This window comes from Gavia stellata, chromosome 21 (genome assembly GCF_030936135.1).
Source record: "Gavia stellata isolate bGavSte3 chromosome 21, bGavSte3.hap2, whole genome shotgun sequence".
NCBI lineage: Eukaryota > Metazoa > Chordata > Aves > Gaviiformes > Gaviidae > Gavia > Gavia stellata.
The window spans coordinates 139,914-154,054 of record NC_082614.1 but is presented as its reverse complement, the minus strand read 5'-3'; the positions used below and the strand labels follow the sequence as shown (position 1 = coordinate 154,054).

At 54.9% G+C, this 14,141-nt stretch overlaps 2 protein-coding genes across 5 annotated transcripts in view; one reads left to right on the top strand and one right to left on the bottom strand.

The window, feature by feature from the left end:
• Positions 1 to 4,555, top strand: part of MORC2 (MORC family CW-type zinc finger 2) — a 53,473-nt gene extending 48,918 nt beyond the window's left edge. For 3 of the 4 annotated variants that reach the window (XM_059827487.1, XM_059827486.1, XM_059827489.1), the window contains 6 exons: positions 43 to 97; positions 878 to 1,019; positions 1,538 to 1,729; positions 1,825 to 1,918; positions 3,207 to 3,395; positions 4,308 to 4,555. In XM_059827487.1, coding sequence (XP_059683470.1) covers positions 43 to 97; positions 878 to 1,019; positions 1,538 to 1,729; positions 1,825 to 1,918; positions 3,207 to 3,395; positions 4,308 to 4,376 — 741 coding nt within the window. In that variant the 3' untranslated portion in view covers positions 4,377 to 4,555. The remainder of the gene's footprint in view (positions 1 to 42; positions 98 to 877; positions 1,020 to 1,537; positions 1,730 to 1,824; positions 1,919 to 3,206; positions 3,396 to 4,307) is intronic. The other variant, XM_059827488.1, reaches the window with a different exon arrangement.
• Positions 4,556 to 12,949: 8,394 nt separating this feature from the next.
• On the bottom strand, positions 12,950 to 14,017 carry LOC132318887 (apelin receptor A-like). The gene has a single exon (XM_059827858.1). The coding sequence runs from the start codon at positions 14,015 to 14,017 to the stop codon at positions 12,950 to 12,952; it is 1,068 nt and encodes a 355-aa protein (XP_059683841.1).
• Positions 14,018 to 14,141: the final 124 nt, after the last annotated feature.

The following is a 14,141-nucleotide window of genomic DNA, read 5'->3' as shown; positions in this document are numbered from 1 at the left end:
TCTTGTTGGGAGGCAGCTAATCTGACCTCTCTCTGCTTGCAGCTCACAGACAGTGCTGGGGAAGAAGAGCTGGCAGAACTGAGGAAAGCTCAGAAAGGTGAGAAATTAATCCTTGAACTGCCTCCGGTATCTAACACAGTGGACAAGAACTGTTGCAGAACTAGACTCACTGGTTAAATGTGTAAGAATTACTGTAAATTTGGGTCCCAAACCCCAAGATTACTCTAACTTGCATGAAACATTTTGGCCAGGAACCCCTTAATTAGACAAGAGGCAGTTGTGGCATGGGAAGGTCTGTAGTCGGGGGGCTGCATCACGTTAGCAGGTGTGATGCTTGGCTGCGTGATGTAGACTGATGTTGTGCTCACCCTTCCTGGCTGAATGGGTTGTGGAGCTATGTTAACTGGCAAATGCTGAGGACTGTATCTAGACTTGCTGCACCGCTTTGAGAGAAGTGGGGCCTAGAGGCCCCTAGAAAAGGCGATAGCCAGGATGGTATTGCACCTTCTGCCAGAGCAGGGCATTTGTTCAGCTTGTTCCCAAGGAGCTGTCTGGAAGGTGACCCACTAGGAACACGTGGCAAATTGTCTTAGTGGCCAACACGAGCCTGGAAAGCTCATGTCAAACAGCCCGGAGTACAGGAGAAACCTTCTGTCTGAAAGTGCCATATAATTTCCTTGCATCTTAATGTTTCAAAGTAGGAGTTGAACTGTGTGACAGTAGTCTTTTTATGGTTTACGTACCATTTGAAGGAATTTTCACAGGTTTAGGTTTGCGCCCTGCTGAGGGTGGCTGTCTTCTCTCGAGCTCATGCATCTGAATGTCATCTCCAGCATCTGAATGTTTGCAAACATGTTTACTGTTGTCCTCCTTGCAGATAAAGGGCTGCATGTGGAAGTGCGTGTGAACAAGGAGTGGTTCACAGGCCGTGTCACAGCTGTGGAAATGGGCAAGCATGCAGTACGCTGGAAGGTGAAGTTTGATTATGTTCCTACAGACACCACCCCAAGGGATCGCTGGTAACTATCTCTAGCTACTGGATTTTGGAGGCTTGTTTTGCTTTCAGGAGGAAGACCCCATTTTACTTCCATAGATGCTGAAGACAAACATGTTGCTCTCATGTCAGGGAGCGTGTGTGCGCTCAGGACTGTCCAGCTACTCTGTAAGGAATGAGCATGACAGATTCCATACAGTCTGCCCTTCACTTTCACAGAATCGTTAAGGTTGGAAAAGACCTTTAGGATCATCAAGTCCAACCACCAACCCAACCCCACCATGCCCACTAAACCATGTCCCGCAGTGCCACGTCCACACATTCCTTGAGCCCCTCCAGTCATGGTGACTCTACCACCTCCCTGGGCAGCCTGTTCCAATGTTTGATCACTTTGATGTGATGTTCCTGTGGAGGCAGCTGTTGTGTAATCTAGAGGTCTCAGAGTGACAGCTGGGTACAGGTTCTGATGAACCTGTTAACAGTGTTTCAGGTATGGCCAATGTAGAAAAAGATACCTGACTTTCCCCTGATGTTTTTTTTCAGGGTAGAGAAGGGCAGTGAAGATGTGAGGTTGATGAAGCCTCCCTCTCCCGAGTACCAGGCTCCAGATACGCAGCAGGAAGAGGAGGTTGTTGTGGCTGAACCTTCTACCTCAGACTGTGTCAGAATTGAGCCAGACACCACTGGTCCCAGCAGCAGCCAAGAAACAGTAGACTTACTAGTCCAGATCCTTCGGTGGGTTCAGTGCAGTTCTTGTGAGCTGCTGCAGTCTGATTGCTTTAGTCTTTTAAACTCCCAATTGTGGCTTTGTATTTTTCTTTCCTGCATAGAAATTGTTTGCGGTACTTCTTACCTCCAAATTTTCCTATCTCCAAGAAGGAGCTGAGTTCCATGAGCTCGGAAGGGCTGTTGGCATTTCCCTTGGTGAGTTCAGTATTTCTAGAAAAGTAAGTTTGGGGTTTTTCCCCACACACATTCTATTCTTATGGCAAGTGTGCATCCTGTTGGTGCAAGACCGCACTCTTCAAAAGGTTATTTGGTTCATTAGCAGACTAACATAGCTGAGAAAAAGAGTGAGAGCCTCTGAAACGTGCCTTAGGTCTTTTGACAGTTGTTGTCTGAGGATTTTTTTTAATTACCATACATCTGCGTGGGAAAGCTGTTGGCTGCTACTATCCTAACTTCTTGTCCATTGCTGTTAAGCTTTTAAAAAAGACAGACCCAGTTAGAGGTTTGTAGAAATAGAATGTAGGCATACCTATTCGTTTTGCCCCCAGCCTTATAAATCTAAATTATGGGGGGGGGCAGTCTTAAAATTGGGAGAGAACATGGAAGCCAACCCCCCTCACACTTCTCCAGGTGAGCAGGTTGACCGCCTGCGAGTCAGCTGTATGTCTTAAGGCTTTTGGTGTGTCCTCTGTTTATTTGAGCAAGGAACAGATGGGACTGAGCCTGCACCAGTGTCTGCGTGCTGGTATTGGAAGGTCCAGCGCAGGCTCTAATGCGGAGAAGTGGTACTGGCTTCTCTGACATCTCACTTCTCTGATGTACCACAAAGGGAGACCTTTTCAGGAGGCACCTGTAGGTGACAAAAGCCACCTACAGGTGAGCAAATGACAAAAGCCGCTGCTTATTTGGTAATCTTCAAAGTGCCCTACTCCCTCACTCACAATGTATATGTTGGCAGTCTCTCTTGTCTCTTCCTCTTTCCTCTTTGTTAATTCAGGCGTCTGCTTGAGTTACTGATCCTGCTGCTTCCACAGGACACGTTGGTCTTGTCTGGAGTTTTCTGCAAGTGTAGATGTTCCTACCTCGCAGTAATAAGCTGTGCTGTCTGGGTGGTCTATACTAAGGAAACTCACTGCATGCAGAGGCTGTCAGGTCTTTCTACAGCATTACTGTGGTTTTAGGCTTTTTTAAAACATGCTGCATCCTTAATCTGAATTCATGCAGCTTTTGTTGCAGTTCTGGTCTTTGAGGGATGTGAAAACCTGTGTGATTTTTGTGCTGCCTGCAGTAGGCAAATCAGAAATGTAAATGTGAGCGTGGTAACGACCACGGGCAGGGCATGCTGGGGCGCAGTGTTAGGCTGGTCGTGTTCCTTCATGGGGTGCCGGTAGCTGGACTCTTCTACAAGCTGTGAGTGCTGGGGTTTTCTCGACGCTCAGTGCTACTTCTTAACGTGTCATCTCTTGTGTTTTGTCTTCTACAGAAAGAATATTTCAAACAGTACGAGGTAGGTCTGCAGAACCTGTGCAATTCATATCAGACACGTGCTGACGCCCGGGCCAAAGCCTGTGAAGAAAACCTCCGCAACTCGGAGAGAAAGCTAAAGGAAACAGAGGAGAAATTGCAGAAGCTGAGGACTAACATCGTGGCTCTTCTGCAGAAAGTGCAGGAGGTGGGTGAGGAGGGAGCGAGAAGCCAGAGCTGCCCCACAAGTAGCAACCTTCCCCAGACCTAGGCCCCTTCAGGCACTTGAGGTGTTTTGGTCCAGCATTTAACTGGGCTTCAGCTCTTTCTCATTTGGGTGCAGCTTGGGCTTAGACCATCAGAAGCAGCTGAGCGTGCAGCTGGTGCCACTGCCCACCTTTTGGGATCCGGGTCCTGATGAGTGTAATTTTCACAGATGGATTTTTTATGGCGTATACATAGTGCAGAGCTTCTATTTGTTTTCTGCTTTCTGCTATGAAACATGGGGCTGCAGGAGAATTTCCCTGGGCACAGGCAGTGTGCTGTAGGGGATTTCTGCCCCATTCTTGGGCAGAAAGGTGGTGCTAGATTCTGAACACTGTGTATAGAAATGCAAACCTTTAAAAAAGTACTACTTAATACAAAAAGTTTTATGGTGAATTCTATTTATTAATTATACCATTAAATTAAAATAGCAAACATATGTTTAAATAAAAGCTTTGAATAAATAAACTTTAAATAAAAAAACTACTTTAAATAAAATTAAGACCACCCAATGGAAAAGCTGCTGAAAACAGATGGAAGCAGTTGCTCCCTGTTAAGAAAATGTGTGTTAAAATACTAACTTGACCCTGATGGGCACAGTAAATCTATTGCTTGAGCGCATTGTTTGAGCATCAAGTGCTGACTGTTTTCCAGGCATTATCAGTCAGGCTGTGACAAGGAAAGCTGGTGGTGCTTTCACAGCAGATGTCAGCAGCTGGAGAGTGCTGGAAGTCGGGGTGTAAAGGCTGAGCAGGACAGATGTTGCAGAGGCTGCTGTGCGGCTCCATCTTGTCCGGTCTTGCACTGTTCTTCAAGATTCACTTTTCACTGGTATTTCTTGTGCCTTTGGTTTCAGGACATTGATATTAATACAGATGATGAACTGGATGCATATATCGAGGACTTGATCACGAAAGGAGATTGAGCAGCCCCAGTACAAGTCCTAGAGAAGTGCAGAGGAGCTGGTTGCTGCGATGGGAGACATGGATTCCTGCAGTGGAGGACTATGGCAGCTGATGAGGAGAGAGAGTTTTTAGGCAGTACTTGTGTTGGTGTACAACTTGTTCTTGTGACTTTACATGAAAAAGACATTTGTGCTGTTGGCAGGAAAATTTTTAACATTGTAGTTCTCTGAATCTCTTCCTTTTGTTTATAAATATTTATTTTTAAAGAAATAGGAACTGTGCCTGATATGATGGGAGGGTTGCTGCGTGTTTTTAGTGAGGTAAAAGTGTAAGTACCCTTTTTGCATCTGGGGTATATTCATATGCTAAACCTGGAAGACCAGAACATCCTGCCTAGCAGGTTGTCTCAAGTAAGAACCTGGCAGCAACTTAAAAATAAGCCTTGAGTTATGGAAGAGGAGGTCAGGACTTAGACTTTGAAGATACTGAACTTGGGCTAGAGAAAGCCAAGTCAGGAATTTGAGCTATACGGAGGAGATCAAAACACGGTCCCTGTGTGAGCGTGACTGGAAGGGGATGAAATCTCCGTGGTTCTGAGGGGGCTGAGGGTAGGGGATTGGCACTTGCCAGTGCCGTGAGGTTCCCAAGTAGGAGGTCTCTGTAAGCAGGTGGAGTTATCGCCATGCTAACAGTCAGAGGCTGAGGATCCTTTTAGAAGAGGATGGCCTCCTAGGCTGCTCGCAGTGGGTTGTGATCATCAGAGGGAGAAAGCTGGAGTTCAGATTCTTTCCTAGCAGTCACCTTATTGCACACTTTTGCTGCTGTTTCTTTGAGACATAATTGCAGCGGCAGAAGAACTCCCTGACCAGCTGAAAATAAAGTGACCCTCTGTTCTGTTGTCGCTCCCCAGGTTTGCGTTGCTTTGATCAACTTGCTCTTCCAGGTAATTTTATTAGAGTGCTGGAATTTGGAGCCTTTGGAGCCCTGCATTGCTGAGTCACATCTGGCCCTGGGTCAGCAGCAAGGGCAATGTCTTTCCCTCGTCCTCCCAGCTGGAGGCTGCACTACAGCTCCTAGCAGATCACTTGTGGCCAAGCTGACTCGGTTTGAGTTAGCTGGCTAGCCAGCTTCTCAGGTCTGCTAAGACAAGATGTCTATGAACTTGGTGCTTAGAAAACTGAAATCCCCTATAGCCTGGTGGTTTGAAGAAACACAGCGTGACCAAGAGGTGCCCTCCTTCAGGAACATCAAATGAAATGGACCATTGGGGTTCTTTTGACAGCTGAATATGTAATAGATGTTTTGCAAAAAAATTTCCAAATTAAACATCTGTTGCACAGAAAATCTTAAGCAGTAATGGTTTATAGTCTTGGAGACCTCCCAAGTTCTACATACCGCAGGAGAGAGGGAAGGCTTTTGCTTATTACCTGAATTCCAGGTCCTTGTGGCAGCACACAGTGAGACTGACTGCTTTTGTTCAGGATTTGGGCTTGGACATCCTAGTATAAAGGAAGGTAAGGAGCATCCTCCCGGCCCCCGTACACCTTCCCAGACAGAGGGGCAGCGTTCCTTAAATGTAGGAGCAAGCTCCACCATTCTTCTCTATTTCCTTAACAGGTATCGGAGGTTTTGTTAATTGTTATGGCACGCTGGTGCTTCAGATGAAGATGATCCTTCTGTAGAAGCTGAGTTTTTTTATTAAGATGAAAGAAGAAATCTTTGTCCTTTCCAGGTGGCCAGCAGAAATTCTAAAGAATCAGATTTCATTAAAATACCATTCAGAGATGCTGCTGCTTGCAGACTTTAATTCGTAACACCCGGAGTTACACCAGTGTGGGACAAATAGCTCTTAGACTTTTCTTGAGCTTCCTGACACGGTTTGATCCCCTGCTCCTGCTCTCCTGTTAGGAAGGTGTTACTCAGTTTTTTCCTCTGTTCTCTGGAAACTTCTCATTTCCAGTTTAACTTATTTTTTTATGGCATTTCATTTTTTTTATCTTTTACCAAGTATTTTTGTTTGAGTTACATTTCTTCCCTGGAGTTACTTTCATCAGTACAATTGATGCATCCTCTCCAAACTACCATTTTGCTAGGAAAAGCAAGCCAAGAACTTCAAAGTGCCGATAAAACAAGTTTTTCATTCTCAAAACCTTCCTGGTAGTCCTTCTGTGCAGCTGCTTCAATTTGATTTTTTTTTTTTTTTGTTTGTAACCTTGTTAAGTAGACCTATGCATAACATCGGGTTTTAGTAATGCCTTTAAGAAACACAGGAGCGAAATGACTTCTGGAGGTCATCTAAATAACCTGCTCCAAGCAAGGTGTACTCAAAAGCTGTATCACATTGTTCAGGGCCTTTTCCAGCCTAGCTCTTAAAATCTTCAAGGGTGGAGGTTGCACCACTTTTCTGCATCACACAGCTCTCCAGCGAGCGTGTTCTTCCCTTGCATCTAGCAAGGGTGTCCCTGTGGCAGCTTCGGAGGCTGTTACAGCTGCCTGTTGAAAATACCTCACCTGCTGCAGCCTTGGCAGTTACACCTTCATGCTGCAGTTAAGCCTGTTAATACCATGTCTGTGCTCAGTTCCCTCAGTCTTCCTCCCCACTTCCAGCTGTTTCTTACAGCAGAAATACTAAGAAGTACACGAGTTGCATTTTGTACAACATCCCCTCTCTTTATAAGACCACCTTAAGTCCCTCCTTTATGCCCATCGTTACAGTCATTCATTTTGGAACTTCCTCCCGCGCCTGCCACCTAGATACTTCATAGCATACCTGTTTCTGTTGGTAAGGTTGCTAATTTATGTATTTAGTAATAAGGCAGGAAAACAACTTTTTAAACATGAACTTTCGGGTCTCATGATGATTATTGTTCCAGGTCAACTTTGCCTCTCGCCCGCTGTAGCGCACAGCTTTGGGGAGCTTCTGTCAGCAGGACTATGATTGTCCTTGCTGCTTCCCTCGATGAAGAGCCAGCCTTACCCTGGAACCCGAGGTCTCTCTCAGTGATCCTCCACCTCTTATGGATTCATCCAGTTTCTCTTGTGGAGTGGAACAAGAACACCTGAGCTCGTGGCAATTGGTCCCTCTCCCAGTGTGTGAGGGACACGGTCCTGCATGTCTTTGAAGAGTCATGTATTGCTGCTGTTCCTTAAGTGGAGGCTTTTGAAACTCCACATCACCAGCGTCGGATCCAGGGTTTGATTTTATGGCAACAGGATCAACGTTTCCTTTTTTTTGCAAGTCATTCCTGCAGCCTCTAGCAAGGACTGGCTGGGCTTTGGGGTGCTGCTTGCTTTCAGCTATCTTACAAGGCTATTCTTTCTCATGCAGCGGGGCACACTCAGTCTCCTCTTCAGCTGCTGCCTTACCCGAGAGGCACAGCAAACTTCTCTGCCAAGAAAGTCTTTCTGGTCTCCAGGCCCCAGGGTATCTTCATCTACTCGGGAGACTACCAGTTATCTTGAAATCCCTCTTAGCAGCATCTGAATTTGTTTGTGGTCTCAGAGTCCTGGTCATACACGACCTAACTTGACCAGTGCCCGCTGTGTGGGATGAGACCAGACAGGCAACTCTTGGATGATCTTGCTATACCCTTTCTCATCAGCAAAGCTGCAGCTGCACAGTGGGAGCAGAGGAGACCCTCCTCTAAGCTTTCACTGGAGGGAAGGCTCCAAGAAAGCTCTTCAGCACTCCTGGGGAGGCCTGGAGGGCTCTGGGCACCTGTCACATTAGTGGAATGAGAGACGAGGTTCACGGGGACCTCCGGGAGCCCAGGCTGCGTGTCCAGGGGTCCCTGCCCTGTGGTTTCAGTGTGTGCGGAAACCAGGCCACTCCAGCTTTGGGCCACTCCAGCCCTCAAAGGCTCCCTGTGGGCTGCAGCCCATTAGGCAGAACAAATTGTAAATTCGCTGTCCCCTCGTCCTGCTGGGAGCCCCCCACTGTGGGGTGCCACCACTCTGGCTGCCCCAGAAGAAGGCAGGGGATGGGGCTGGGGATATTAAGGCCCCTCTAAGGCTGCTGCTGTTACTTGAACACACTGAGCAAAGCATCTGAGCAGGGAGGGACGTGTTGCATTGCGTAAGTACAGCAGGAGCAGGTGCTGCAGAGCCCGTCACTCTCATTGGGAAGGAGAAGCCTGACTCCCAGCATCGTGGGCAGCTGGCACTGGAAGAAAAAAACCCCAGAAGCCTTGGCTCAGCCTGGAAGAAGGGAGGGTAAGTACCAGTCCAGGGCGTTTGCATGGTGCACCGAGCCTACAGCCCTTATTTTCCCCGTCTCTTCTTTCTGAGAAGTTGTGGCCGCCCGCAGCAAGCAGTGACGGTGCTGCGCTGCTGTGTGCAGGGCTGGCGTGCCCGGGGCTGGCTGCCCAGATGAGCCTGTGCTGCCTGTGCAGGTGATGGGGTGGGCTCGGCTGTGGCTGAGCTCTGCAAACAGCTGCTGGGAAGCTGCAGCGAGAAGCCAGGCTGGGGCCAGTGCCACCACGCTGGCTCCTGCTGCCTGCATTCCTGTCTGATCTCAGAGTACGTGGCTTTGGTTTTGCTCGCCAAGGAAGATGCTGGCGGCTGTGGTGCTGCAGGTCTGGTGGCCTTGTGCACTCCTCGCCCAGCATGGCTCTGGCACCAGGGCCATTCCCCTTCTGCCTCCCCCGGGCCACACTTGGCCAGGCTGAGGTGAAGCTGCCGGCTCAGCTGCCAGGCGTGAGCTGCATGGCGGGACCCCTCGAGCGAGGGCACTGCCACCAGCTCATCAAGTGCCTCTTTGTCTGTGCAGGAGCCACCAGCCCCTGGGAACACAGGACATGTGTGGAGGCATCAGCCCCTGGTGCTGCCCTGTCTCCAGGGAAACATCCCCCAGCGGGAGAGGCATCCCTAGCCCCTGCCAGGGCACCCCCACCCTGCCTTTGTCGCCTCTGCCGCATTTCTTTTGGAGACAAGGGGATAAAGTCTTCCTTTTCCTGCCAGCCGCCAGCTCCTGCTGCAGCTGCCTGGAAGCAGCTCCCCTCACCCTGAAAGGGTCAGCTGGTGTCTCCCCGGAGGAGTGAAGGCAGGCACTCAGCACTGGAGCCAGCCCTGGGCCAAGGTGCAGCAGTGCCCGGAGCTGCCCAGGGCTGAGCACACAGTGGGGCCCTTGTCGGAGCACCGGGAGCCGCTGGCAGCTCCTTGCCCTAGGCCCTGTAGGCAGCTGGGCATCCTCTGCCCGGCCCAGCTGCTCCAGCCTGGGAAGGAGGAGCTGCCGGGGCACAGCAGTGATGCTGGTGCTGCTTTGCCCTGGGTGCAGTACCATGGGTGCTGGGGTGCAGGTGCTGGCTCTGGGCCACTGAGACTTCCACGTGCCCTTGTTTCCCCTCTCTTGCCTCTGCCCCTCCTGAGCCCCCCCCCAGCTCTGCCTGCCTGGCACAAGCTATTGCCCCGATGTACTGAGCCAGGGGACGGCTGGAGCAGGCTGTGCGGGTTTTTTAAATCCTCTTCCACCCTGCAACACCTGAGTGTAACTGCAGGAGGTTTCTCACATCCCCCTTGCCCCCACTGTCAGCCCAGCTCCCTCCTGGAGTGCCATGACACAGGCATGTTCCTCTGGGGTGCCAGGGGAGTTGGCTGCAGTGGGATGCAGAGGATGTGACTGAGCATTCAGCATATGGAGCAGTGCTGGGGGGGAGCCCGGTTCCTACTCGTGCAGCCACCCTGGGGATCCCCAGGTGCCTTGGGGCCCAGCTCTCAACTGCTCCTCCCAGATCCTGCTCTTGCCTTGCTGTACTATGGTTTAGGTGGGGCTGTTGGCTCAGCACTGTCTGCTCCTGGTAGCCCTCCACTCCTCAGAGCTGCTTGCCTGCCTTCTGGCACGGTGGTAGCTGGAGAGGAGAGCTGCTCTGCCGCATGGCATGGGCAGGACCAGCACCACACCTTTTCAATTCCCCCCCCAACCCATCCTGCAGTGAGCTGTAGGTCCAAACCAGCCGTTGCCCAGAGACCCTGAGCTTTGATAGCTGGTTTTGAAGCTGGCTGTGGTGCCCACAGGCAGCAGGAGCACGGATACTCTGGATGCATCTTCCAAGTGCAAAGCAGCGGATGCATATGCTGCAGAAACCCCGGAAAGACGCAGAGCTGTCTCTGCTCCTCCTCCACACAGGGGCTTGCACCCCAGAGCAGGGGAGGCACGTGCCCTGGCTGGTGTGGTTATTCCTCGCATGGCTCCAGCCTGTCCCCATGCTCACCCGGCGCCTGACCAGCTGACGCTCAGGGGCTGTGTGGCCACCAGCCTGGAGGATAGATGGGTCTCACATGGCTTCACCTAGGACAGGGTCTGCGATGGCTGCAGAGGCGCAGTGGGGCTGGCCCCGGTCGCCTCCGCACAGGCTCTGGCCCTGAGCATCACTCCAACCTTTCCCCGGGGGACGCCCCAGAGGGTGGCAAGGGTGATGGCAGAGCCCACTCTGTCCCTGGAGCACAGGACAAGGCGCTGCAGCCTACAGAGCTGGTGTGGGGCAGATGCCTCGGGGCTGGGACTGGAGGACAGTGAGTGTCTCTTGTGCTTGGGTGGGGCACAGACAGTGGGGCTTTCAGGGAGGGTCTGGGGACAGAGCGGGTGATTGGCATGGATGCAAGCATGCGGGGCCACCCCAAGGGCAGCAGGGCTGTGAACCCTTCCCTTTTTCCCAGCCTTCCCTCCAGGGAAAGCGGTACCCGCGATGGGATGGCTCCCACTTGCCAGCCCCATTGTCGCCATCTCCTCCCTACTGTGCTTCTGCGGAGGAAGGGGGCTGTTGGTGGGTGCCAGCCCCTCCTGGGATCCCCCCGCCTCGCCCTTGGCCCCTCCTCAAGGGTTCTCCTTACCGGGATTTATGTTACCCTAGTGTGATCTGGAGCCGTGTCCGTGGCTGCCCTGGCAGGTGTCCCAAATATTCTGGTTCAAACGTTTCATGGGGAAAGAAAAGTCCACAGCCCTATGGAAGCAAGTCTTGGGCAGGGGCAGGCGCTTCCCAGAAAGAGGGTTGGGCAGGATTTGGGGTTTTTTAGCATGCCTTGGGTTAGGTAGAGCTGCCCAGCTGAGCAGAAGGGGAAGGAGGAGCAACAGGAGGCTATGGAGCGTGAGCCTGCCCCAGTTTGGTCCTGGCACACTGGGCTGGCACAGGCATGAAGAGACGGCAGCTTTCCCCAGGGAAGCAGCCGCAGGGACTGCTACAGGGAGGGACAGTGCTAACAGCCCATGTTATGCTGCCCTGATGTCCTGTTCAGACATCCCATGACCAGGGGGCCTGAGGACCTCCTGCCTACATCCGTCCTGCCTGACGCTCCTCTGTCCTCCCGCATACATGGCTCCACGGGGGACAGCCTGTCGCTCTACGCGACCGCGCAGGTCTCACTTTGGTTTGGGCTCAGCAGGCTGTGCCCGCAGAGGTATGTGTGGGTGCCGAGACAAGACAGCAAAAACCCAGCAGGATTTGCCGAGCCAGGGGAGGAGGAAAGCACATCCACCCGCACATGCAGCACTGCCAAGCAGGGCATCAGCTCAGCTCAGACCCAGCTTTCTCTAGTGCAACTTCTCCGGTGGGGCAGCATCCCCACCACAAGGCTTGCCTGGCCCTGTCCCAGCTCCTGCAGCAGCACCATCAGCAGCTGCGCTCTCCGAGAAGCTCAGCCTTCAGAGGTGGCCATTAGACTCCACGAAAGGGCTGCCCATTACCATCCGGAAAGGGGTGACATGTCCATGGCATTCCAGAAATGAGATATCATCACGGCCCGAAGTAGGACAGGCTCATGCTGACAGCAGTGCGGGATGGGTAACTCTTCTACCCAATGCAATGCTCCGAAGACCCTGTGCTGCCTGCCTGCTGTCAGCTCAGTGGGCAGCCACCCGGGGGCCCAGGTGTCACCCCTTCGATATGGGAAGGGTTTTCCTAGAGGACGCCTCCAGCACTAGATCGTGCCTGGGGAAAAGGCTGGCTCACCTGAAGTCAAGGAAAATGCACCCAGCTCCCGGCACGCTGGGTCCAGCGGACTGCAGGGCCCCTCTGGGACAGCCATGCCTGGAGGATGGCAGCGCACCCGCGTCCTCACCCAGCCGTCGTGGACAACTCTCAAGGAGCTTCTGTCTGCATGGACAGGAGCCGAGCAGCCTCCAGACACGGCTGTACACAGGTTGGATGGGCCCCGAAGGCAAGCGGGGCAGAGGGGACGCTGTCTGGATGATGGCGAGAGTGGTGGCTTAGGAGGGTGACAGCGGCAGTACCAGAGCCCCCTCGTCGCAGGGGGCCACGGGGGAGGGTAGGCACATCCCCAGGCGGCGGTGAGGGAGGGACGGGCCTGGGGCCGGCGGCACAAGGGCTGCCCTCGGGCTGCCAAACCGGCAGTCCCGGCCGCAGCCCCACGGGGAGCGCCGTCCGGGAGGCCCGGGGCCCGCCCCGGTGCTTTGGCCGGGGGCGCCCCCAGGTGACCCGAGGCCGCGAGTGCCGGGGCCCGACACCCCCCCCCCTCCCCGCGGTCTCCGCCCTCCCCGGCCGGCTCGGGGGGCCGCCGCGCCGAGCGGAGCCGGAGGAAGAAGGCAGCGGGCGCCGGCGGCGGAAAGGGCGTTTATTGGGGCGCGGCGGGGCCGCGGGCGCTACAGCTTGGTGCCGACCGAGGGCAGCTCGGAGCGCTGCGTGGGGCCGCTGAGCGTGGAGGAGGCGGCGGCGGCGGGCGGGCGGCGCGGCCCCAGCAGCAGGCGGCAGCGGGCGCGGAAGCGGCCGTCGAGGAAGGCGTAGAGCAGCGGGTTGAGGCAGCTGTTGAGGTAGGCCAGGCAGGTGGCGTAGGGGTGCAGGCGGGCGATGAGCCCCAGCAGCGCGCAGGGCAGCTCCAGCAGCCCGGCGGCCGCCAGCGCGAAGAGGCTCTTGAGCAGGTGGAAGGGCAGCCAGCAGCCGGCGAAGACGGCCACCAGCGCCGCGATCAGCCGCAGCAGCCGCCGCCGCGCCGCCGCCTCGGCGCGCCGCGGGCGGAGGTGGCGGCGGACGGCGGCGCCCACGCAGCAGTAGCAGACGGCCATCAGCAGCAGCGGAGCGGCGAAGCCCAGCGCCGTGGCGCCCAGGCTGAGCGCCGCCGCCCGCCCCGCGCCCCCCGCCGCCAGCTCGCACAGCGTCCGGTTCCGCGGGCCCCGCCGCGCCTCCCGCAGCAGCAGCGCCGGCAGCGCCGCCGCCGCCGCCGCCGCCCAGAGCGCCGCCAACGGGCCCAGCGCGGCGGGGCGGCGGCGCGGGGCGGCGCGGGGCGGCGGAGCGGCGCGGGCGGCGGCGCGGCAGCGCTCGGCGCTGAGGCCGCCCAGGCAGAAGGCGGAGGCGAACATGCTGAGCAGCACCAGGAAGCTGCTGAGCTTGCAGAGCGCCGCGCCGAAGGGCCAGTGGAAGCGCAGCGCCGTGTAGGCGGCCCAGAGCGGCAGCGTGGCCACGAAGGCCAGGTCGGCCAGCGCCAGGTTCCCGATGTAGGCGTCGGCGGAGCGGCGTCGCGCCCGCGGGCCGCGCCAGACCGTCAGCAGCACCAGCCCGTTGCCTGACAGCCCCAGGGCGAAGACCAGCAGGTAGAGCAGCGGCAGCAGCGAGAAGGACGCCTCCCAGTCCGCCTGCCACTCGCACGTCTCCCCCGTCGCGTTGCCCGCCGCCTCCTCCCCGTAGTAGTACTCCTCCGCCTCCGCGTACTCCATCGCGCCCGCCGCCCCCCGCGCCCCGCCGCGCCGCTATAAGGGGGCCGGCGGCCCCGCCACCACCCCCGCCCCCGGGCGGCCCCGGGACCGTCGCTCCGCCCCGGCGCAACATCCCCCGGTCCCC

Bases quoted from the DNA above. Each gene is read 5' to 3' on its own strand.
- LOC132318887 (XM_059827858.1), bottom strand. From the start codon at position 14,017: ATGGAGTACGCGGAGGCGGAGGAGTACTACTACGGGGAGGAGGCGGCG.